This window comes from Neophocaena asiaeorientalis, unplaced genomic scaffold, assembly GCF_003031525.2.
Source record: "Neophocaena asiaeorientalis asiaeorientalis breed wild unplaced genomic scaffold, Neophocaena_asiaeorientalis_V1.1 scaffold57, whole genome shotgun sequence".
In the NCBI taxonomy this organism is placed as follows: Eukaryota; Metazoa; Chordata; class Mammalia; order Artiodactyla; family Phocoenidae; genus Neophocaena; species Neophocaena asiaeorientalis.
This window is the reverse complement of record NW_020172731.1, coordinates 1825668-1851408: the sequence shown is the minus strand read 5'-3', so window position 1 is coordinate 1851408 and position 25741 is coordinate 1825668. Positions and strand designations below refer to the sequence as shown.

General features: G+C 40.1%; 1 protein-coding gene across 8 annotated transcripts; it reads left to right on the top strand.

Annotated features, from left to right (window-relative positions):
- Positions 1-933: 933 nt before the first annotated feature.
- Positions 934-23898, top strand: HMGCS1 (3-hydroxy-3-methylglutaryl-CoA synthase 1). 8 transcript variants are annotated; one of them, XM_024740370.1, is made up of 12 exons: positions 5182-5295; positions 8171-8241; positions 10246-10306; positions 14969-15426; positions 15751-15876; positions 16402-16566; positions 17714-17879; positions 18687-18857; positions 19685-19791; positions 20646-20771; positions 20994-21157; positions 22126-23898. In XM_024740370.1, the coding sequence occupies exons 4-12, from the start codon at positions 14979-14981 to the stop codon at positions 22213-22215; spliced, it is 1563 nt and encodes a 520-aa protein (XP_024596138.1). In that variant the 5' UTR covers positions 5182-5295; positions 8171-8241; positions 10246-10306; positions 14969-14978; the 3' UTR covers positions 22216-23898. The 8 variants fall into 8 exon arrangements, with proteins under 8 accessions (XP_024596137.1, XP_024596142.1, XP_024596138.1 ...); XM_024740368.1 differs by lacking the exon at positions 8171-8241 and adding an exon at positions 6427-6453; XM_024740369.1 differs by lacking the exons at positions 5182-5295; positions 8171-8241 and adding an exon at positions 934-952.
- The last annotated feature ends 1843 nt before the right edge of the window (positions 23899-25741 follow it).

The window sequence follows — 25741 nt, the reverse complement described above, 5'->3', positions numbered from 1 at the left end:
TTCCCAGACCGGGGCATGAACCCATGTCCCCTGCATCGGCAGGCGAACTCTCAACCACTGTGCCACCAGGGAAGCCCTAGACCTGAGGTTTTATCCCAGCTTTGCTACTTTGTAATTAACTTGGAACAAGTTACTTAACCTCTCAGTGCCTCAGTTTCCAAATTTGTAAATTGGGGTTTATCCAGCGGGGTTAACTGGAGGGATAATGTGTATAAGACACTTATTAGAATTCCTGAAAATACTGATAGTAGGTGCTCAGTAAACTCTCTTTACAAATGTTGACAGGTGAGCCATAGATTGCTCTCTGGATCACATTTTGGGAAGGACATTCCATTGAACCCATTCCTTTTCCCCTCAATATTACAGAGAAAATCTTGCACCCTGCTCCATTAACATTCCTTTTACCTGAAAAACCTAGCACAAAGGAGATTTCACTGTTACTGTAATCTCAACTTATTTTATCATTCTTGATTAAGGCTGCAGTTCCCACATATACAGTTGATGGATCCCTTTTCCTGAAATGACTCCCCGTCCCCCTCCTCTTCTTCCTGCCCTCTGGTCCACAACCCAGATAACTTCTTAGTCCTTCAAAACTCAGCTTGGACATATGGGCTTTTTTGCGGTACGCGGGCCTCTCACCGCTGTGGCCTCTCTCGTTGCAGAGCACAGGCTCCGGATGCGCAGGCTCAGCGGCCATGGCTCACGGGCCTAGCCGCTCCGCGGCATGTGAGATCTCCCCGGACCGGGGCACGAACCCATGTCCCCTGCATTGGCAGGCGGACTCTCAACCACTGCGCCACCAGGGAAGCCCTTGTTTCCTGTTTTGAGGCCTGTTCCTCCCCCTGCATCACTCTGCCCCCAGAGCTTCATAGACTGGATCCTTCTCATCCTTCAAGTGTCACTGTTTCAGAGAGACCTTTCCTAACCACCTCGAGTACTTACCCATCCCACAGTAAGTGTCTGTCTCATTACTCTGCATTATCTTCTTTGTGGTATTATCACTACCTGAAGATACCTCAACTTATTTTCTTACATAATGTTTAGTCTTCACCAGCTAGTTTGACTGGATCAGAAATTGTGTCTGTCTTGTTTACCACACAGAACCCCCCTGAGCCTAGAACAGTGTCTGGCACACAGTAGTGCTCAGTAAAGACTCCTGAATGTGATAAATGAATGAATATCACCTGCTCTGGAAAGCCTGCCTTAACCATCAGGATGGACTAGATACTCCTCCTTCGAACTTCCATTGTCTTTTGGGTATGCTTCTTTATGTAGCCCTTGAACTGTATTGTAATCGTTAATTGTGCTATTTTTTAAAATACCTTTCACTTTTCCTTGAATGGTAGTAACCCTTTCAGGGGTGAGAAGGGTAAGAGGTAAAACCCTAGAGGGAAGTAGTGTTGGAAACAATGGTGGCTTGTTAGGGTGGGAGAACTAAATCAGTAGGGTTTTCAATCAAGTTCTCATTAGCGGTGGTAAAGTGGTTCTGGAGAGAGGAGAGTCTCTCCCTGGAAACCACAGACCTACTTTAGGGTGTAGCAGTACAGTTTTACTAGCATCAGTCTGCAGTCAGGTAGGGACTGGGCCCTGAGCCTCCCTCAAGTTCCTTTTTGAGATTCTATGTAGAGAATTTATGTATTTATGTATTTATTTTTATTTTTTGGCTGTGTTGGGTCTTCGTTGCTGTGCGTGGGCTTTCTCTAGTTGTGGCAAGCGGGGGCTACAGTGCATGGGCTTCTCAGTGCAGTGGCTTCTCTTGTTGCAAAGCACAGGCTGTATGCACACGGGCTTCAGTAGTTGCAGCACACGGGCTCAGTAGCTGTGGCGCACGGGCTTAGTTGCTCCGTCGACGTGGGATCTTCCCGGACCAGGGATTGAACACGTGTCACCTGCCCTGGCAGGCAGATTCTTCACCACTGCACCACCAGGGAAGTCATACAGGAGTTCCTTATGTCATGCAGAGGAAGGAAGACAGCTGAAACTCTGGCTGGCAGCATGGAAGGGTTTTGCTGCAAAAGGGGCTGAGTGAGCCTAATAGTGGGCTGCTGTTGGGCTGCTGAGTGCAGACTACTGGGTAGGACATCAAATGAAAGTAAGCTTTGGGATTCTGCAGCACAAGAGAGCACCAAGGCCAAGGCCAAATCCTAGTCAGCAAAGGGAGGCCAGTACAAGACCCCACAACTAGGGCTGAGGCCCCTCTTCAGATGTAACCACAACCCAGGATGCTCTGCCCATTGCCATCTTGCCATGAAAAAGGGCTTTAGGAGAAATAGCTCTGATACGGAACTAAACTTTGAACGGACAGAATATTTAAGCAAAATAAAGCTGTTTAAACCTGAAGAGATAGAAATACCTTTAACTGACAAATTTGAAGGTTCCTCCTACCTCACCCTCTCCTACCCTTTTTCTATTGAGATAGTGGCTGGAAAGCCAGCCCTTTGCTATATTCATTTTTCTCTCCTCCACTCTTTAGACTATGAACTCTTTAAGGACAGAGTTTGTCTTTCAACTGTGTCTTCCTACTGTCTAGCTCAAATGGGAGCCACAAATGGGAGCTGCATATGTAGCTTTACATTTTCTAGCAGCCACACTAAGAACTACAAAGAAACAGGTGAAGTTAATTTAATAATATATTTTATTTAACCCAATATAACTAAAATATTATTGTTACAACAAGTAATCAATAAAAAATTATTAACGAGATAGTTCCTTTTTTGTACTGTCTTTAAAACTTGGTGTGTATTTTACACTTACAGTATAGCTCACTTTGGACTAGTTACCCTTCAGGTGCTCAAGAGCCATTGCCTTGCCTAGCACTTGCCTTATTGGACAGCGTAGGTCTAGCACAATCCCTGTCACAGAGTAAAAAGAAGACGGTTGTTCAATGCATGAATTTATAATACCAAATGTTATCATTACATCTTCCTGCTTCTTAAGAAACTTTTGCTCCTTTCCAAGTAAGGCACAACAATAAATTATACTTTCCCTTTGATGTACAGCATCTACAGTGCTTTACTAATACTATTGGAATTACATTTAGAAACAATGTAATAAAACATATATATTAACATGTCTTAAAAATGCACGTTAGGGGCTTCCTTGGTGGTGCAGTGGTTGAGAGGCCGCCTGCCGATGCAGGGGACACGGGTTCGTGCCCCAGTCCGGGAAGATCCCACATGCCGCGGAGTGGCTGGGCCCGGGAGCCATGGCCACTGAGCCTGTGCGTCCGGAGCCGGTGCCCCGCAACGGGAGAGGCCACAACAGTGAGAGGTCCGCGTACCGCAAAAAAAGAAAAAAATATATATACATTCAAGTATAACATGCTTATGTCACATTGTAGCTCAAAAATGCTTGCAGCCTCTACCAAAATAAATATATGTATTTTGTCCTCAATTGCATGGAGAGCTCATATATGTGTAGCCTGGTATAATCTACCATTATATTTCACAGAATCACAGAGGCTTGTTTTTTAAAATTCAGTTGAGATGTTCTATATTTATTACTAACCCACTTCATTGTCTGTTGCTTGACTTCCCAATAACCATGCTCACTTTGCTTAATTGGAGATTTATTTGACCAAAAAGACAGTCTGCACCTTGTGGGAATTTCCTGTTGTGCAAAATGAACTTCCTCAAGACTATCTAGCTAAATATTTCCTATTGTGTACTCCTGGAGTTGGAACTATTTGCTATCTTTTTCTAAGGACAAAGCTACATCTTCTTTCTTGTGTTTATCCTTACTGCCTTTCAATGCAATCTAGTATGCCAAGAATGTTTAAAACCCCCTCAAAATTGCTGTTGGTCACAATCAAGCAGTGTCTCTTTCTCTTTGTCACCTAGTTACTTTATGAAGGTATAAATGACATTGATTCTGGAACAGAATGAATGTCATCAGCTACATTGTGGAATATAACCATTATTGAGTAGTCCTCTCTCCCAAGTAACTTATGCCACCACTTCACAGTGGTTCCATTGCCAATATGATTGGCCACTTCGTAGCTGAGAATGTCTCTAACTAGGTTAGTATCTATAGTGGATAATGAATTTCACATAAAAATAATTCTGTGATGCATAGAATCATCAGTGACCCCTTATCAATAGCGTTCCTGGGTCATAATGAAACCGAGGGGGAGAGAGATACAAACAACTCTGAACCTGTCATGATCTCCTACCAAAGCTAAGTGCTACAGTTTCTCTGTTTGAGAAGATGACGCAGAGTCTAATTTAAGGCCATAATTATCCTCCTTTGGATTCTCCCAAACAGTGTTTCAGTGATTTCCTCCAGCTTGAACTGCTCCTCTCTATCTTCTGGGGGAACTAGGCAGTGCTTATACTGTGGATTTGCTATACTGAGAATTATGGGACCCCTTCCTTCTTTCAACAACCTTTAATTAGACAACTACCGCATATTAAGCTCAGAAAATACAGTGGGGAATGGGCCAAATGGAGCCCCTTCCTTCAGAATATATGGGCTAGCAGAAATCCTAGAATCAGGACCAACTCCCTGCTTAGGCAAGGCCCTTTACCCTCCTCATTGGTGTCTAATCCCAAACCATCCTGTTTTAGGTTTAGTTAGTTTGTACAGAGGTGACAATATTGAGTATCTGCAAATCTGGTATTTAGAATATTTACAAAATTACAAATTCTTGGTGACATATTCTGCTCCAATTTGTCATGCAGGCACACTTGGATGCTCTGGGAAACTAGAAAACGTTAAGATTGAATTCAAATCAAGTATTTCAGAAATTTTACAGGTGAAGCCTAGCTCTGGTTGCTAGGCAACCTGACAGCCTCTTCAGCAGGGACCAACTTGCCTTCCACACTTGACCATCTCTCCCCAGTGGTGGGACGTGGAGGCCTCATTGGCTCACATCTCCTCTCACTGGGTTCCAATTGGCCGGAGAACCTCTCACTCCGCTCCCGTTGGCTCTCGCCGTCTCTTGCTGCTCTGTCATTGGTAGGCCGGCTCTCGGGCCACCACACGTCATTCTCTCACCCCATTTCCTCGGCCCTCCGGCTTTGACCCCGCCCTTCCAGCCACGAGGGAACACCCCAGCGAGTGCCCGCCTCTAGTTTCCTTCGGATTGGTTGAAACCGGACAGGGAGGCGGGCGCTACCGGCCTACTATGCCGGCCACGATTGGCTGCTAGGTCCATGGTCCCGCCTCCCACCGACTCCGGGCCGTGCCGGAGTCTGGTGGGTCGGCGGCTATAAAGCTGGTGGTGGAGGGGAGGCGCCGCGGATTGCATCTTCGTTGGTCGTTCCTTTCCCACGGCCACTGCCCGCTCACATTTCGGTGAGTGTCCCGAGTGGAGGAAGAAACCTGGGCTGCTGAGGCCCTGCGAGCAGGGTGAGGGCCCAGCGTATCCGTGTCCTTGACTAGGCCTGAAGGAGCTCCGGCTCCGTCAGGGTCTGGGCTGAGGCGTGGACCTAGCCCGGGAGGATGGGGCACCGTGAGCGGTGGCCGTGCACGGCGTCCCCTGTCAGGGACCTGGGGCCGACCGCGGTGGGTCCTAGGAGGGGCCGGGGCCACTGATGTGGGCAGGCGAGTCGCAGAGGGGAGAAGGAGAGAGGGCATTGAGGGCTAGGCTTCTGATGACATAGGAGCTGGAGGTGCCAGGGGAGTGGCTGTGACCGCCTTGAGGGGATGGGGGGGCCCACATGAGGGGGACGAGAAAGGAATTGGACTGTCAGGGTGTTCCCGGAGCCTTGGCTTAGGGGTGGACGCCGAAGGATGGGGAAGATCACGCTTAGATGGAGGCTTGTAGGTTGGCAGGGGGTGTGTCCTCCTGCCACAGATAGAGAGTTGCTGGGAGAAAGGGAAGTGGGCAGCATTACTCTTCGTCCCTAGCTCAGGTGCGAGACAGCATCACAACCGTGGTTTAACCTGGTTGAGTACTTTGAATTCTTGACTGCTTCGGTCTGTGCTTGCTTCAGGTATCACAGATTCCTGCTTCCCACCTTCCCGCCTCCATATTTTTAATGCCCGTTAAGATATATATATAGGTTTCCTCGGTGTTTTGAAATTCCGTATCTCCCTCCTGCCAGTAGCCTCAGGACCAACCAGACTTGCTATGATGATGTAATGGGCAGGCAAGCACAGGGTCTTTACCCACAATAGGTTTGGGTTGAACCAAGGACATTTCAAAGCTTGGTATATGGAGTCTTTGAAAAACGTGTGTCCTGCCCTGACCAGTGGTAGAGAAAGAATTACTCTGACCCACCCTGGAGGAGAGAGAGATTTGGACAACAGGTAAAGTGAGGCTGGCCCGGCTGGTCATGCTCGCCCTGTGGCCTTGGTTTAGCGCATCACAGGCTTCTTTGCTCACCTCTGCTGCAACTCTGCCCTCCTGCTGATGCTCTTGCCAAACTGCTGCAGTGGATGATGTGTTCTGGCTGCTGCTGAGTAACATTTGCTCTGTTTCAGGCATGAATCATGAAAAACAATGGCAAGGTAAATGACAAGATTGAGACAAATGGAAGTGCCTGTATAGTTAGCAGCTATTTCCTTCTGAGGTGGAGTTTGGACTTTTATTGCACAGATTTGTTAGAAGGCTAATTGAAAGTCCTTAACCTGTATCTTTGCCAAATGGTTCTTTGCAGCTTGAGACATCTAAGCACTTTGTGTTCTTTATGTTTAAAATTTCAGTTATTTTTCTGTGGATACGGAGGGCAGGGATAGCATATCTTATGGGAAAGGAGGAAGACTTTCTTTTCTGTGTGTCTAAACTTTGTAGGTCTCTCTCCTAAGTTTGTAAGTTTGCCCGTAAATCAGTTCGAGTTTAGTTCAGTTCAATTCTAGTTTAGTCAGTAACCCTAGTTCTCAGAAGGTGTTTCCAACGGGGAGAGCTAAATGGTATTATGTTTAGGGCCATAGAAGGCCACGTCATCTGTTAGACTAATCCTGGACCTTCTTTTTCATTTTGTTTTTTTCTTAAATACTCCTCCAGGGTGCTTTTACATCTTGTTTCTCTTAACTGTGGGATTGATTTTGAGATTTTTTTAATTGAGATTTTAGATAGCTTTTCTCACAGGAAATGCAAAACCCTGATATTGGTGTAATGTATGTTTCCTGGGTACCCTAGCATTATTTAAAACAGTAGTAAGTCAGTGGAACTGAATGCAGGGAGATGCACTGGGGTTGTGGATGGAGGAGCTTGATGGGCTATATATCAGAATCTCTATTTAGTTTCATTTGGAAAGGAATATAGAGTCATAATTTTATGCTGGGTTATTAAAAAAACCCAAATATCATAGAAGGGTGTGATATTTTTGTTTCTCAAGACATATAGATAAAAAAATGTTAGATTAAAAACATGTTACCCAATCTAATGGGAGGGTGGTAGGACTCAATTCCTAATAATTTAGTCAACCCTAAAAGCTTAGCTTGTGGTGATGTCCACTTGCTGTTAACTGAGTGTAGTGAGAGCAGTAGAGGAGAAGCTAATCTTCCAAAGCTCACAGGCTTCATCTTTGCAGGGTTCGTGGTTGGGGGTGTGCGCATTTGGGAATGATTGTAAGACCGACACATGTTCTCTTCTGATTCCATTTGAACTCCTTACATTTTTCAAGGAATAATTGAAACCTACCATTTGCTTTGAACAGCAGCAGTAGAAAGCCAGTTTTCTTAAACTCCTGGACACTGTTTGGTGCTGCAGCTCATCTTAAAAGTGATAGTGAAAAGAACTCACTAATGAGGGCTGCTGCTATTGAGTACTTGAATCTAAAGGATTTTTCCTCTAATTATAACTCCAAATTCAGCCCCTCAAAAAATAGCAATTCTGTCTGCCCTTTACTCCAAGGCCTAAAAGGGATTTCAAAAGAATCAAAATATAGCCCTTCTCCCAATAGGAGTCTAAGTATCCAGTATTCTTAAGAAGACTGCCAATAACTAGTTCTCCATTGAGAGTAGAATATGAAGTCTTCAATGTAGGTGTGAATGACATACCTGCTGTAGGAGTGCAGGGCCCTGATTAGAAAGCTCTAGGAAACCTTCCTGGAAGAGGGAGCTTAAAACAGGACCTTGAAATATGAGTAGAATCTCAGATAAGCAGACCAGTCCCTCTGGGGGGAGGCAGGGTGTCTGTGATTTTTACTTAGGGAACTAGACCAGAGTTGTACAGGTGTGGGCAAGGCTTTCCTAACAATAGTTTTGCTTGCTTGCTCCTAAGGAGGAAAGGCTCATTCTCAGTTAAAAAGGATTCCTGGATTTCTCTCCTGTAACAGTGAAAAAGATCAGCAGGTAACTGCTTGTGGTTTATCGTGTACCAAAATGTGTACTGGGTGAACTTCTCCGACCATTTGTTTGAATCAAGACTAACGAGGGAGCCAGAAGGAGGAATTCAGAACACTGAATAAACCCCAGGAGAAAGTTGGTTGGCCCTAGGCAGTCTTATCATTCTTCAGTTTTAATCTTTGCCAAACTCGAAACGCCTATATTTCAGCTCAGGAGTCTCCTCCAAACATGCTTTGTGATAACCTGCCCAGTCGCTTGTGATTCATAAACTGCTCTCTGAGCCACGCTGCTTCCCTCTATCACTTGCTCTGAAAAGACCTTCTGTTAGAAATAAGCTGATGACCTGCTTGAGACTTTGGCACTGCTGTTTTAGTCAGGATAGAGAACGCTCCGAGCAATTGCAGAAGAGAATGGAAAGCCTAATCCCTTTCTGATTGACTCTTCCCCAAAGTGGCATTGATTGCTCCATTTCCTTTCCTGGACTCCAGGCCTCTCTTTCTCCTGAGAGCTTAAGTAGCATGACAGTCCTCTGTGAATCTTCTTTCTTCTTCTGTCTTTCTTTGCTTTCTTTTGTGCGCTGGAGTTCTCTTTCTCCCTTCTCCCTCCTGCTCTCTCTGCCTTCCCACCTAACCTCCCTCCCCGGTTTAAATAATCAAAATTGAAAGAGGGAATATTGGCAGTTCAAGAGGAATGTCCTTGATGAAAATAGTGTCAAATGCATATGCAAATGTGGTTTCAAGAAGAAATATTATTAAGTTATTTAAATAGTCTCAACACTTAAGAAGGAATCATGTCCCCACCTCCCCTCCACCAGTGAGAACTAGTCCCCGTGGAACGCTTAATTTGCAGATTACAAAGGGATAATTTGAGAGAATAAGGAACAAAAAGTTATTTTCTCAAAATGTATATATCATCCTGGAATCAGAGGTTTTTTGGAATATAGAAGTCTTTTCCCACAAACCTCAGGATCGATTTATGGGATGGGGGTGGTGAACTTAATGAAGGGAAAGGAACTAAGTCTCTAAGCTCTTAAATGATCTAATCGTGTAAAAGAAGTAAAGCTTTACTAAGCAGCAGCTGAGGGTAGTCTCCAGTTAATCAGGCAAGGGTGGATGCTATATTCACCAACAATTAAATAGAGAGCAAAGGTAATTAATTGTTTGCGTTAAACAGGAACTGTTGTCTCAAGTAACAACCCTTCAAAACAGGTGGACTGAGGAAAATGCTCCAAAGCATTTTGTTTCCACATAATTTAAATGATGATAAAGCTTAATGCTCCTTGGTCTTGATATCAAATAACTACCTTTTTAACCAAGCACTAAGGGGAAAATCACTTTCTAAAAGGTTGGGGCAGGTGAAAGTGACCATGTTGAAAACTAGGAGCGTAAGATTAAATAAATGAAGATAATTAGGCCTTGCTAGAAAGATACATATTTTGTTTGAAAAATACTGAGAGCTAGGATAATAGTAAATGCTTTATATTATTCACATATTTTATCTTCTCAACCATCCTTCGCAATGAACTGCGAGGGCAGGTATTAGCTCCATTTTACAGATGAGGAAATTGAAGCTCAGAGAGGCACAAATTGTTCAAGTCACAAACTCCCAAGTGCAGAGCAAGCTCTTGGATGTGTAAGCCTCTTTACTCCAGAAATTTATTAGCCTAGTACAACTCATTCATATTCCTTTCCCCCAATTCTTGAAAACCCTAATTTAGTAAAGAAGACTGCAACTCTCCCAGCATCATATTTGGTTTAAAGCCTGAATCAGTGATAGAACTACTCAAGTCAGTTCATTACCAGGACTGAACCTACCACTGTAAGAGCTAATAAGGAGAAAAATGTTTTAAAAGCCTTAAGTACCATTTTTTCTAAGCAAAGTCAAACTCTGTTCTACATAATGTAATTGGACCAGGAAATGTTTCTTTGAACTCACTTTGAATTGGAGTCATTATTTGAATTTGTGTGGTGATTTATGACTTTAAAAGAGGTTCTTATTTGAAATTCCTAGTGCCTGAAGGAGGAAACAGAGTGACAGACCTGGAGACTGCCGTTCTTTATCCCTCACACAGGTATGGCATCCTGTCATGCTGCTAACGGAAAGTGCTCCTTTCTAATGGAAGGGGGAAATTTAATTTTTATCCTAAGACAAATAACCATTTGTTTACACCACACATTCTTAAAACCCATGCTAGGATTACACCTTGTCTTTAAACATTAGTTAATGCCATAATGCTTCAGGAGACTGATTTTGTGTTTATGAGACTAATGTTTAAAATCTAGAAACTAATCTTAAAAATAAGTGTTCACTCATAAGAGAAAAAAATCTAGATAATAAAATGTAACCGTATAAACTGCTTAGTCAGAAACAATCACAGGTAAGCATGTGTGCCAATAGTTTTTTCTGAATTACAACCTCGAAAGATATCCATCAGGGCTGTAGATTGAATGTTTATGTAAGATTGGACAGTGGTTACAAATGTGTTTGAACCAATAATCTAATTATTTGCAGCTATTGCTTTCTTGTATTACCATGGAGCTCCTCTTATGAGTCTGCTTTTTTCATGCTTCAGTTTTATGTTTTCAATGGTTGTTAGTAATTTTAGATTAGAAGGCTAGTAGGGTCTCATTTATTCAACATCCAGCTTCCATCATATGCCAAGCATTGGGCTGGGTACTAGGGACACAAAGACGAATGGGTACATTTCTTGTTTTCTAGAAGCGCCTTTCTAGTGCGAGGAGGCTGACTTTAAATAATAGCGGATAAACTTGGAATAGTTTTAAATAGCATCTTATCAAAGCTCGGATGTGCATTTTAGAAAGGTTAGCGTAGGACAGGGGAGAGATGGAGGCAGAGAGCTCAGTTAGGAGGCTCTGGGGACTGATGCCAAAGTCCCTCCCTGACGAGCCCTGCGGAGCTAGGTAAGGGCTGCCCTTGCATCGGCATCCTCAGCTGATTTCTCTGCTTTTTTGCCTTTTTTTTTTCTCTTTATCCTTTTCCTTTTCCAGTTGTCTTTCATTCACAGATTCAAAAGATTCTCAGGGGATCATATTGGTCCCTTTTGTGTCCTCCTATGCAGGAAGCATTCAGAAATTGTTAACAAGGCAAGGCTTCTATATTATCTTGCTTTGCCAACTCTGGAAGTAGGACCTGGGGCTTCTTTTGTCCACCAATGGGGGTGAGCCTTCACTTTAGGAGAACAGACTTGGGAGTCTTCTGTTGGTACTTGTTGGAAGATAGCTTTGGAAGGTTTACAGAGTTCTGTGGTAAAAGTGTACCTTTCTTCTCCTTTTTAAAGATGAAATTTAAAAAGAATATTTACATCTTTTTATTGGAAATACAGAATCCCCATTATCCTGCTTAGATTTTTTTTTTAAATTGTGAACACAATGCTCTGAAAAATCATGAAGTACCTTTTTTATCAGCAAAAGATTAAGAATACATGCAGGTAATTTTTTAAACTGTCAGATGTTTAAACTGTATTCTATTTAGAAAATTTTTGTGATATTTAGAATAGTGAATTAACCAGAATATCCCATTCTTTGACTAAAGTTAATGCTATAATGTGAACATACCAGGTCTTTAGCTGGCCTTTTTTTCTTTTTTTTCTCTTTTTCTAATTTTTCTGGCCTACTTCAGAGAGCATTTGAGAGCACAACATAAGAGCACACAACAGGATAGTTAAAAGTAAAGATTATAGACCCTAAACTATATCAGTCTTTTTGTTGTTCAAAATGCCATGAAGAAAAAAAAAAAAAAATGCCATGAAGGCAGTTACTCCCTGTATTAATTTCTCTCTTTTTTTCTACTTTTCTCACTCTCCCTCAATTTCAACCAAAAGGTAAATATTTCAAATTAGATGGTGTTTTACCAGGAATGTAATGAAAACATCTTGGCTGTCAAAAATCCTCAGAGAACGAGCAATATTGACTGAGTTAGACAATGTAAAAATGTTTTCCACATCAAGATCAGAGGCATGATTCACCTTCATGAGTCGCTTTGATGGGTATGGGCAATTTTAGTTTAGCTACCTTTTTTCCCCCTCAAACGAAACAAGTCACTTATTTAACTCTAGGAGGCTTAAAAATAGAGTTACACCTTATTTAGTAAGTACCATATAGCAGTGACTGATCAGAGCTAGTTAAATTATGGTAAATATGGAGTAATTCTGGAATTAAAGCCTTCTTTCTGGCTTTTCATAAACTGGTTTATATCTTCAGAAGATTATATATATATTTGTCCATTTTATTTCCAACAGCACTGCAAGCTGTTGGGCCAGGCAGGGAAAATTATACTGTCCTCAGCATGTTTAGAGCAGTTTGAAGAGTTGAAAAGAATCTAAAGGTTAACCTTGTGGGAAAGGCTGGGAAGGTAGTTAATCCTACTGCCTCTGCTTTGGTGACTTAAAGGGTAGCATATAGGAGGGGTTCTTCTATAAGTATGTGGACTGTGTTTTTGTTTTTAACACTAGTTGAGTTTTTTTCTGTGGACTATGCAGAGGACTTTAACCTATTTTACTATAAACTTAGAATCTGCCTTATGACATATTAGATAGTCCCTTTATGTCTTCATTTCAACTTCAGTGTAGCAGAGTTTAGATTATCATAAAATTGATGGGTTTGCATGGAACAGGGGAAAGATAGGACAAAGTGGAGAGGTGCTTCTCTGTTCACTTGTGTATCTGACAGTGAGTGATTCTGTCAAGAAATAAAACAGTGGAGGCTAGAAATCTGAAGTCATCCTCAGTACTTCATCCTTTTCCTACTATCTAGTCAGTCACAATTTCTGCCAATTTTCTGCTTCCATATTTTTTTGAAGCTGTTCCTTTACTCTTCATGTAGTAATTGATGTAGTTAATGACCTACATCTCATTGGGCTTCTGTATCAGCTTCCTAACTCAGATCCATTCTCCACAGAGCACCAGTGACTGTGTAAAATGGTGACTCTCAAACTTTTCTGACTGTGACCCTCAGTAAGGAATCCACAGTTGCAACCCAGGATATGTGTGAATAATTGAGACAAAATTTTCATGAAAAATTCTTGTATTTAGAAGGAAGATTTTCTTAAGACCTTTGACTTAGATCTTGTGATTATATTTCCAGGTGCTTATTTTTCAGGTTTTAACATACTCATACCTTGATAACCTATGGGCTAAGTAAGGGTAGATCTCATGATTTAAGGACAGCTTCTCTGCTTTAGATATTTTCTCAAGATTTCAATAATTAGCAACGCACTATGGCAATAGTCTGTAATTTCATTATCCCTAATGCTACACCTGAGTTGGCAGAGTGGCAGAGGACAAATGACATAGATACAGGATTTGCCTTTTGTCAGTGGCAGAAGCAGCAAGAGTGTGGGGCTTTGGCTCTAACTCAGCAGCAGAGGTGCTGGGACCAGGAGCTCTGGCAACCTCAGTAGGAATGTGAGCTCATGGGGTCTGAATAGTAACCACCTTCCTCCCCTTTGCTCCTCTAGCCCAGCCAACAAGTTGGTAACCATTTCCCTGTATTAAATCCTCCTCTGTTAGAAATATCTAGAATAATTTCTCTTTTTCTGATTGATACAACCTCTAAAGAAATTGAGGCTCTGATAGGTTATGTGACTTACCCATAGGCCATAGCAACACTCTTGAGTGGCTAGCACATTTTCTTTTTACTGTTGGTAAATAAATCTAGACACTAGTTTACAGTGTGGCAACAGTCCAACTTTTTAAGGCCCTTTTTAAAACAGAAAGGGTTGTTTTAAGAGGTGTTACCTAAGATGCCACACAAATAATGTGTGGATTTTCAGTTTTCAAATTTGAATCTGTTTTGGGGTTTTTTTGCCTGATTTAGAAGCTAAGTGATAACCTTGTGATTTTATGATCATTTATTGCCTATACACCAGCTGTAGAAAGTATAGAATATTGACTTTTGACTGTTATGGGTCCAGAAACTTGTCTTTGCTTTAAATTTTAATCATTTGGGTTCTGGGTGGAGGCTTCTTTGGAAAGCTGGGATTATAATAGCAGGGGCCTTGAGTAGATTGCTATGGTAGACTTGACAGTGTGGCTTTTCTACTTACTGGTATTGTTTAGATCAATAAAGACTGCAATATTGTTTGATCTAACAGTTTTAAAGTCCCATAAAGTCAATAGCTATGAATAATCAATATACCTATGATAAATGAGTGAATGACTTTTTAAAAACTTTTTGAGGGGCCAGGAATAGATCAGATACTTGACTTCTGATTTGTGGGCCTTATTACTAAATTGTCATTGTATTTTATCTTACAGTTCTTTACAACATAGAAGAATCTTATTTGAGTTTTCTTTACCTCTAATAATCATATTTTAAATCTAAATATATCCAGCTCTGAATAAAGTGCAAGTCTTTCTAAAAGATGATAATCTTTTTGTCTTGTTTGGCCTTGCCCTGGGGCATGCAGGATCTTAGTTCCCCGACCAGGGATTGAACCTGTGCCCCCTGCGGTGGAAGCGCGGAGTCTTAACTACTAGACCACCAGGGAAGTCCCTAAAAGATGATAATTTAAAATAATAATGGAGTTAATAATAACTCCAGTCATACTATAATTACTACTTTCACATATTAAAATTGACCCCCTAAGTAAACTAAACTTAGAAATTAATATTTTAGGTGATAATGAAAGTCTCAATGTTGATTTCTTAAGTTTGAACTTGACAGTCTGCAACCTATAATCTACAACAATGTTTTTTCTGTTTTTCTTTCTAAAGTTCTTTCACCATGCCTGGGTCACTTCCTTTGAACACAGAAGCCTGCTGGCCAAAAGATGTGGGGATTGTTGCCCTTGAGATCTATTTTCCTTCTCAATATGTTGATCAAGCAGAGTTGGAAAAATATGATGGTGTAGATGCTGGAAAGTATACTATTGGCCTGGGCCAGGCCAAGATGGGCTTCTGCACAGATAGAGAAGATATCAACTCTCTTTGCATGACTGTGGTCCAGAATCTTATGGAGAGAAATAGCCTTTCTTATGATTGCATTGGGCGGCTAGAAGTTGGAACAGAGACAATCATCGACAAATCAAAGTCAGTGAAGACAAATTTGATGCAGCTCTTTGAAGAGTCTGGGAATACAGATATAGAAGGGATAGACACAACTAATGCGTGCTATGGAGGCACAGCTGCTGTCTTCAATGCTGTTAACTGGATTGAGTCCAGCTCTTGGGATGGTATGTTACATATTATTCCAAAGAAACTTTCCTTGAAGGTGAAAACGCCCAAATGACCTTTAATTAATGCCATATGCACACTTACCAGTTATGCTTGTTTGAACATGTTCAGAAAGATAGCTATGACTTTCAGCTTATCTGAATTATGAGTTGGTTATCTTTATCATGTAGGACAAAATTATCTACTAAAATTTAGTCAGAATTTTTTTTTCTTTACCAAAGATGGGGAAAGGATATTCTGGGAAAATATAACAGATTCAGTTTATATGTATGATGTTTAGAGTGTTGATCACATTCTTGTATATAATACAAAATATTTTTCAGGACGGTATGCCATGGTAGTTGCAGGGGATATTGCTGTATACGCCACAGGAAATGCTCGACCTACAGGTGGAGTTGGAGCCGTTGCTATGCTAATTGGGCCTAATGCTCCTTTAATTTTTGAACGAGGTGAGTGTCTGGGAAAGCATTTTTTTAAATTTGTACAATATGCTGAGAAATTTGAAAATAAAAATAGAAGCTAGTACTTGGTGTTCATTAAATGCAGGCACTACCTGCTAAGTGCTTTATGTGTATTATCATATTTAGTCTTCATAGCAATTGTATGAGGTAAGTGATGTCATCCCCACTTTACAGAGGAGTAAAATGGGTTTAAGTTGGGTTTAACTAATAACTGGGAGACATAACTTAGCCATAGTCATACAATAATTTGTTTTCAGTTCAGTAGAGCAGTTATGATCTCCTGGTTAGGTATATGAAACTTGCATAAAATGTTGTATATCAAAAGAGTCTTAGGCCTGTCCATGGATATTGTTATGCTTCATTTGAATTACATATTGGTTTCACCTTGTGACTTCTATTCTGTGAGTAGTGAGTTGACTAGATTAAAGGGAAGTTCCCAGATGATGCAATGTGCTTACTAACATACATCAGAAAGCAGAGATACATGGACCTCTTTCTTTTTTGTTCTAATAGGACTCCGTGGGACACATATGCAACATGCCTATGACTTTTACAAGCCTGATATGCTTTCTGAATATCCTATAGTAGATGGAAAACTGTCCATTCAGTGCTACCTCAGTGCATTAGACCGCTGCTATTCTGTCTACCGCAAGAAGATCTATGCCCAGTGGCAGAAAGGTGGGCTTTATCTATGTTCCTCGGTTTTGGTATCTGTTGAGGGCAGTATAATGTGCCGACTGTCTTTAGTGAGAAACTACTTCCTGGGCATCCTTCATTTGTGTCTCCTTAAACCATTTCTTTCTCACCCACCAAATAGCATAGTTTTCCCATAGTTTCTGGGAATGTGTAATTTAAGAGAACAGGTAAACTTTCCAAATGTAGTGTATTTCTATAAAAATACCTAGGATGACTTACCACCAGTAAGAAAATCAAAAGTAGGGTAAAAGAAAGTAACTTGAATTTTGTACATATTCTGAGAGAGGTATTCTCACAAGGTTTTAGTTTGCAACTGTGATCCGAAGAAAACTCTAATGAAAATAAATTATACCGAAGTGATCCCCCTGTCCACATAGTCTTTTTGCACTTGACCTGTGAATTCATACTTGCTTTTTTAGTGTCATCATCAATCTCCATCTTTAACCCTGAGAAAGTTCTTGAGGTACTGAGAAGGACAGTATTCGAATTAATGCTATTAAAACACACCATATCATATAAAGTATGCTTTTTCCGTAGTCCAACATTGCTTTATAGGGTTTGTGAGAGAGGGGTAAAAATAATATTCAATAACAGATATTAGGTGGCTTTGCATAAGAAGCATTCTTGAAGTATGTAAAATATCATACTGTTTGCCAGTATTTAACGATACAATGATTTTCTAACTTTTTACTAGGACCCACAGTAAAACGTATCCTTTACATTGTATGTGCAGTTAAATGGAAACTAAAGTGTCATGAAATTTCCTGCCCATGCTGCAGGTTGTACAGTTTGCTATTTTCTACTCTAGCCTGTTTCATTAAAAACAAAACACAAACAAACAAACAAACAAAAACCTCTTAATTATTAAGGTTAAAAAAATATATACTGGCCCTGACCCACTAATGGGTTGTGATAGTTCAGTTTGAAAACCAGTAATACAGTAGTGTATATTGTTCTATTTCTAGATGTCTTTTTGATAAACATTTTAAACTATAGAGATATTTCATTATACAGTGTACTTTTGGTTGCTGCTTAAAGATATAAAAACATCCCAGCCCTGTTCTAAAATCAAACTTCAAAAGTTAGTGGCTTAAATGAATTTCATAATTTCTTTGGATTTCTCTTTCAGAGGGAAATGATAGAGATTTCACCTTGAATGATTTTGGTTTCATGATCTTCCACTCACCCTATTGTAAACTGGTTCAGAAATCTGTAGCCCGGATGTTGCTGAATGACTTCCTTAATGACCAGAACAGAGATAAAAATAGTATCTATAGTGGCCTGGAAGCCTTTGGGTAAGAGGAATTATGATTTTTTCCCTTCTATGTGAGAGTATTTTTTATATCTGTGAAACCAATATTTGTACAGACATGAAAATTTTAGTCAAAAGAAGTCATCTTGTCTAACCTATTTATGTAATCACTGAAGAAGCTGAGTCCCAGAGAGGTGGTCGCTTACCTACATGAATTCTTTAGTCATTTCTACTCAGATTTTCTGATTTCCTCTTTTTAGATCTGTTGCCATTGTCACCATAATAATATAGCCCCACAAGTGTCTGTATTTATACAGCAGCCTCTTAACTCTTCTCCCTGCCTCTCCCGAGCCCCTGTGCCCATATCCATCCTGCACATAGCCACTGCTGACGTCTGCTTTCATACTCCTTCCACGTTTTCCCCACTTCTAGGGCCTCCTAGTATGCTATACCTGTTAAACTCATTCTGTTTCTCCTTTCCTGTCTCTCTTCTCCTTCTGATAAAATTCTATTCAACTTTTTAAGACTTGGCTCCCATAATGTGACTTTTCTAACTAAATGGACATTATTATGGACTTGAAATAGTAGTATATTCTGTTTGGTGATGACAGCTTTAGTGGGTTATTAACCCATTAGAATTATGTTATTTTAATTTGATTAAAAAACCTTTCAGAAAAAGGACCATATATGTACAATTGTTATATCTTACCTAGCAATTAGCATACTGCTACTTGGTTTTTAATAAATGGGAAATCAGAATCATACACACTTATAGTTAGGTCCACTAAGTAATATAATAAAAATACAGTCTTTGAATAACGTAAGATTTTCTTTTTTCTAAATCTTTCAGGGATGTTAAGTTAGAAGATACCTACTTCGATAGAGATGTGGAAAAGGCATTTATGAAGGCTAGTTCAGAACTCTTCAATCAGAAAACAAAGGCATCTTTGCTTGTGTCAAATCAAAATGGAAATATGTACACATCCTCAGTGTATGGCTCCCTTGCTTCCGTTCTTGCACAGTAAGTATAAATTTCCGCTGATTCACTCCCCTCGTTCGGAGATGTTAGATTTCTAAGGCCAGATCTGGTGTCAGGCATGTTGGTGGCAGGTCGCAGAATGGTATTTTATTTCCAGGCTCTCTAGCCTATTGTCTATTGACTTGAAGGAGATATGGGATGAGGGTACAATTATTCCAGAGTATTTAATTTCATACTTGCTTTCCTGACTATTGTTCTCATGGCCTCATTATTCTTTTTTTAAAAAAATAAATTTATTTATTTATTATTTTTTGGCTGTGTTGGGTCTTTGTTGCTGCATACAGGCTTTCTCTAGTTGCGGTGAGTGGGGGCTACTTTTTGTTGCAGTGCGCAGGCTTCTCATTGCGGTGGCTTCTCTTGTTGCAGAGCGCGGGCTTTAGTAGTTGTGGCACATGGGCTCAGTAGTTGTGGCTCGCGGGCTCTAGAGCACAGTCTCAGTAGTTGTGGCGCATGAGCTTAGTTGCTCTGCAGCATGTGGGATCTTCCCAGACCAGGGCTTGAACCCGTGTCCCCTGCATTGGCAGGTGAATTCTTAATCACTGCACCACCAGGGAAGTCCTGGTTTTATTATTCTTGACCTACAGTTGAACCCCAGTTGGCAAATAACTTACATTAGGACATGATAACTTTCAAAAACCCCATCATTCCCAGAGAGATGAGAATTCTTGTTTTCAGTCTGCTTACTGTAATAGTAAAGCTTTAGGTTAGATCCCTAGGCCTAGGATGAAATTTATTCCAACTCGTGGTTTTCCACCCATTGTAGTTGGATCAATTAAACTTTTTAATGTTTTTTTTTCCCTCCTACACAGGTACTCACCTCAGCAGCTGGCAGGAAAGAGGATTGGTGTGTTCTCTTACGGTTCTGGTTTAGCTGCCACTCTGTACTCCCTCAAAGTTACACAAGATGCCACACCAGGTAAATGCTGAGTCTTTCAACAAGAATGTCTTGAGAACCTACTGTGGTAAGGTTGACTTAGCAGGCTTCTCAAGTGAGTGCTTGAATCTGTCCCGTAGATCATTATGACACTTTAATCTTCATTACTTCTTTCAACATACTCTCCGAAAATCTGCCTTAACTGGGTAAAGGGCAGGATTATGTCTGAGTCAGAATATCTTTCCTTCCTTCCAAGTCAGAAAAAAATGTATAATCAGCTGAAACTTTTTTTTTCTAATGGCATAGTGTGACTTTTCCTTCTTTGGCAAGTAACTTTATTTTCTCTTTTATCTCATTTTTAAAGGATATGTAGCCAGGGGACGTAGGTAGAGAAAGGGAAGCATACCTATTTAAGGCAGGTGGCTTTTGAGTCTTCACACCAATGATTGAGTCTGATCATATGAGTGCATAATACCAGGTCATTTCTTCTTGGTTGGTTTACTGAGTTGTCTAATGTTTATAAGGGTATGGTCATAGCTGTATTTAAGGACACTTTTGTGGCTTCCCTGAGCAGGGAGGAGCAAAAATATGGAGAAAAACTGATGGAAGACTTGGCATTACTCTAAAACTGTACTGTAGGTTGACTGTAGACGAGTTATTTATAGTTTCAAATCCCACCTATTTCCTAGCTTGTCTACTGGCTGATACGGAACAAACGTTTAGTGAGAGGTCAACGGAAGCTGTGCCAAACAAATAACAGCTTATCTTTTAACTAAAACAATAGCCAGTAGTTCTGAAAAAATGCAAAGTTGTTTTTTTCGTTTGGCAACATTTTGTTCAGGCTTTGGGGCATGCTATTTTTAGTCTTTTAATGTTGGAATTATTTGCTATTTTAGGGTCTGCTCTTGATAAAATAATAGCAAGCTTGTGTGATCTTAAATCAAGGCTTGACTCAAGAACTTGCGTGGCACCAGATGTCTTTGCTGAAAACATGAAGCTCCGAGAGGACACTCATCACTTGGGTAAAAATATTAAATTGTTAATACATACCCAGAAGCCTATTGGAGGGCTCTAATAGCATTCAACATGTGATGTATCAGATTAGTTCAGATATCTAGGTGGTATTTGGTACATACCTGACGTTGGTGAAAATTATGGGGAAATAGCAAATTTTATCTTTAGTTTTATTACCAGATGAGCTGTATGTCATAACTAATTTTTCACATTCTCCGCCTTTCCTTTAGTCAGCTATATTCCGCAGAGTTCAATAGACTCACTCTTTGAAGGAACATGGTATCTAGTTCGAGTAGATGAGAAGCACAGAAGAACTTACGCTCGGCGCCCCTCTCCGAATGATGACACTTTGGATGAAGGCGTAGGGCTTGTGCATTCAAGCACAGCAACTGAGGTAAAGAAAGCTCACTGTGTTTGGTTCTGGGCTTTGACAGGGTAAGAAATTTCTATCCCCAGATCTTAGGGCTTAGGGGATCTAACCGAGATTTAGCAACTTAAAGGAATGTCAATAAAGCAGCGTGATTCAGAGCCAGGGCTCTGGTATTGGATTCTAGCTATGCCATTTTCCAGTTGTATAAAGTGCTTTGCAGTTAAATTATTAGCATTTTTAAGTGCACACTAAATACGAGGTTTTGTTAACAATACCAGAATTTAAAGGAAAACTGATCTAGAGAGAAGGCTCACCTGTGGTGTGTGTCTTGGTGAGAGATGAAGTAGGGGCAGGGTGTTGAGCCCCTCACATCCCTTCTCTCAGCCTACTGTCTAATCTGTCTCCAGTTGTCAAGAAGGAACAGAAAGAGCTATGATTTGAATTCCTATTACATGCTAGCCACTTTTTTCATTTTCTAATTAATTTAATTTAACTTTTAAATTTAATCCTTAAAAGAACCCCCTTGACTTAAATGATACTGTGCCCATTTTAGAGATGAGGCTGAAAAAAGTTAAATGGCTTAACCAGGATCAGAGCCAGCCTTCAAACTGAGGACTTTAAAAACTCTGAAGTTATTAATCTTATCCACTCATCACAAATTTGCTAAATGCATAGTCTTGCTCCTTGAGGTAGCAAGTCAAGCCACAAGTGTTTGAGTTGCAAACACAAGATGTGACAAGTGAAATACAGGGTATGGTGGATCTCCGTGTCCTTCCTCTCACTTGCTACACGGATAATTGTATAATAAATTCACCATAAAGTAAAGAAGAGATATTTAGCTCCCTCCGTGAAAAGTTATATAGAATATATATTGAGCATAAGCCTCTCCAAAGTTGCCCTCTATCAGTTTTCCTGTTAGAACTTTAATTAGCAGCTTGACTCTTCCTTAAAAAAAACGCTAAGAGGCAACAACTTTTTTCTTTTGATTTTAGCATATTCCGAGCCCTGCTAAGAAAGTGCCAAGACTCCCTGCAACAGCAGCAGAACCTGAAGCAGCTGTCATCAGTAACGGGGAGCACTAAGATACTTCTGTGAGGTGGAGGACTTCGGGGCGGGGGGTATGTATGGGAACGGTTGGGGGAATGGGTTGTCTGGGGACAATTTTAAAGGATTACATGTTGCTTAAATTTTTATGTGACTGACATGGAGCCTGGAAAATTATCGTGTTCTTGGGAAAGTCTCTTTGCTCAGTTTCCTAACATGCTTCCTGTTGTGGTTTAGCCAATGCTTAATGTACTCGAATGATGTTAAGGGCTCTGTAAAACTTCATACCCCTCTGGCCATTTGTATGCATGAAGCTTAGTTTTTAAATGTAGTGTGATGAATTGTGCACTTCTGGCAAAGAAAGCCACGGTACTAGTCTCCAATTTTAATTTTTTTAAACGTAAGAATTTTATACTTTGGACAAACAAGATTACTGAAAGTTCCTGTGGTTTTTGAAAAAAGTTTCTGGTTTAGGGAATATGGTCTTAATGAGATATGCACAAACCCTGTTTAAAAATGGCAAGACAGACATACTCTTTTTCTAGAATTTATGAATCCTAAAGAAGGAGAAGAGTTGGGACAGTTACACTAGTTCTAAAAACCGTTGCTTTAAATCCAGGCCAGCAGTGATGCGTTACTGTAATGACCTCTGTGAACAGAGATGCTGGCATTGAGCAGACGTCTGGCATAGAAAACATGGATGTAACTCTAGGTCTGCTCCTGACTCAGTTCAAGGTGTATTTTGCGGAACAACATTGAGATGTTATTGGAGTTGTGTATGAGGAAGTTGGTGGTTGCAATCCTTCTTTGCACCTTATTTTGAAGAATAAATAAAACATTTTTATGTCTGCCTTTTAAAAATTTAAAACAAAAAGGAAGGATAGGGGCAGGGCATTATCATTAGGTTATTTCTGATGCTTCAGTGTTATAAATTCAACTTAAAGACTGACAACCGAAACTCATGTTGTAAGTATCCTTTTTGGTTTTTGTATCTGTTCAATGAAAATTAAAAGGTACAACCCGAAGTTTTTACATAGTATGACCAGCCAAAAAGTATCCCACTTCTCAAGGTCTGGAAGTAGGATATATAAAGCATTTTTTCAGACTTTCACCTTAAAAAAAAAAAAGAAAAAACCAACAAAAACCATCATATGGAATAAATAAGAAGACTGGTTAGACAGTTTTGTAGATCTTTTTGGTGCTGAACTATGACATGAGCCTTATAGATTGTAAAATAGAGATAGTTGGAACTAATGTACAGAACTAAATTTTTTAAAATTTGCCATTGAATTCTGTGACGTTTCAGTTATCTAAAATAAACTTACACAAATATAAAATGTAAGTTTCAGATTGCAAGGTAATATGTAATGTAGTGTTTGTAAAATACTCTTTGTCTAATATTAACTAGCGGTGTTTTGATTTGTACAGTCATAATTTGTTAAAATGACTTCATTTTAACATCCACGGATGTAGATTAATAACTTAAGTTCAGATTTAAAGATTGGTGGGAAAATGGTGCATGTAATACTTCTGCAAGTATTGGGAGTTCGGTATGTTTTGAAAAGAGTAATTTAACTTTTGGGGTGTCAGGAAATGGGTTTTCTCAGAGTCCATTGCCGGCAATGGGCAGGTCTACTAATACTGGCACAGAGCATAAACTGTACACCTTATTAACAGTGAGGTGAGTAACTTTGAATAAAGTTTTAGAGAAATATTTCAGATATTTGAGTATTCTTTTTTCCCTCCTGAACTAACAGTTTAGGCAAGAAATCAGCTAATACGCTATTTTTAAATACAGTCATTCATTTCATTTCAGTCCATTAATTCACTAACTCATTGATTCATTATTCAAAAAATGTGCAGACCTAATATAAGCAAGGTACTCTGCTTCCATCAGAAATAAAGATTTACAAGATATATGGTCTTGCCTTCAAGGAGCTATTTGTCTAGTATGGAGGAATTTATACTGATGGTTTATCATTCTCATACTTCAAACAAAGAAATTAATTCCCAAATTGGGTGCTAAGCGTGTGTGAATTTTGCTATAAATATTTATGAAGAGAGTTATTGTGTTTTCCTAAAAGCAACGTAAGATTAAGGGTTGGCAATTAAACACTAAAAGCACATTTTACAGCCAGTATAGAGCTGCCATCTAGAGCCTCCAGCCTGAGGGTCTCAGGTTGCTGGTGCTCCCAGAGGTTTTACAGAGAGAATTTCTGCATTGGCAGTAATATTGGACTAGATAATCTCAATCCCTGTGAACTCTTAAGACTGTATGAATTGGGAATTAAACCAGAATATTTTCTAGTACTGATGAGCTATTTTATAATGCTGTCATGTCTAGATTCAATATTTAGTAATAATTTCTTTTATTTTCTGGGCCAGTCTCCAATATCTCTGGGTCATTTAGAAGATTTGGCCAATGTTCTCTAATTCTACAAATTCTAGGATCCTGATTAATATGGCCTTAAGAATTCTATCCTTCCCCTCCTCCTTTTTGGAATTTGTGCACTTTTATTTTTCACCTTCTGGGTTTTGTTTACTTCATGAACAGTGATGAGTATGTTTCAGATTAAGGCTGACAACTCAAACAGATGCAACAGCTCCTTTTGGCCCTCCTGTGGCTTAGTTGAAACACTTTATCTCTTGTCTGCTGTTCGAAATGTCCTGGCACACTAAAGTGGAAGTGAAGAGAGCAAGGAATGTAACAGGGTCTTTAAACAATTCACAGCTATGTAATCTTGACATAAAAGTGAACACTTTCTTTAAAATTTCTAGCAACTTCTCTTAATTAAATCATAGGTTCCTATTTTTTTCCTAATTGGTGGTGGAGGGAAATAGTTGACCTGTGATTTTTTTTTTTTTTTTTCTCCTCAAACTATTACAAGCGTGGTACTGTGGAGATGAAGATTATGAATACCAATCCTCAGGAAGTTTATATGTCGGGGTTCTAGCTTATAATTATAAAAAATGCACTTTCATTTTAAATGTTTAGAAGTGAAAAACAAGGAATTCACCTTTTTTTTTTGTCTTATATCATCACTGTGCAGGCATCTACAGTAAAAATAATGAAAGTTTTGATCTAATTTTGCAAAAGCTTCCCTTTGCCTCCAGGTTTTTTTACATGCTATTAAACTAGCACCTTTTTGGGGGGGGGGGGGTCTCAGCTCAAGATCTGCTTCCTCCCGGAAGGCTGCCTGGACTACCTTCGTAGTAAGCACTTCTCACCCTATGTATCAAATTCCTTATTCAAGCTTGCAAAGTCCTGAGGGATCTGGCCCCTGCCTACTTCAACTCAGTACCACACCCACCAAGGCCTACTATGTTTTCATCCACCCTGCCTTCTCCGTTCCTCAAACATGCCAAGTCTATTCCAGCCTTAGAGCCTTTGAGCTATGCATCAGAAACCTTGGGCCCACTTGAGGCCTTCTTTGCCCTGCCTTCTCCTCTAGCCACATTTGGGGCAATTGCTTCCATGCAGTCTTTGACCAGGATCTCAGAGAATATGATAGTACCTCCCTCCGGATTCCTGCTACACGCCTCCCATTTCGGTCTCTGTGTTGC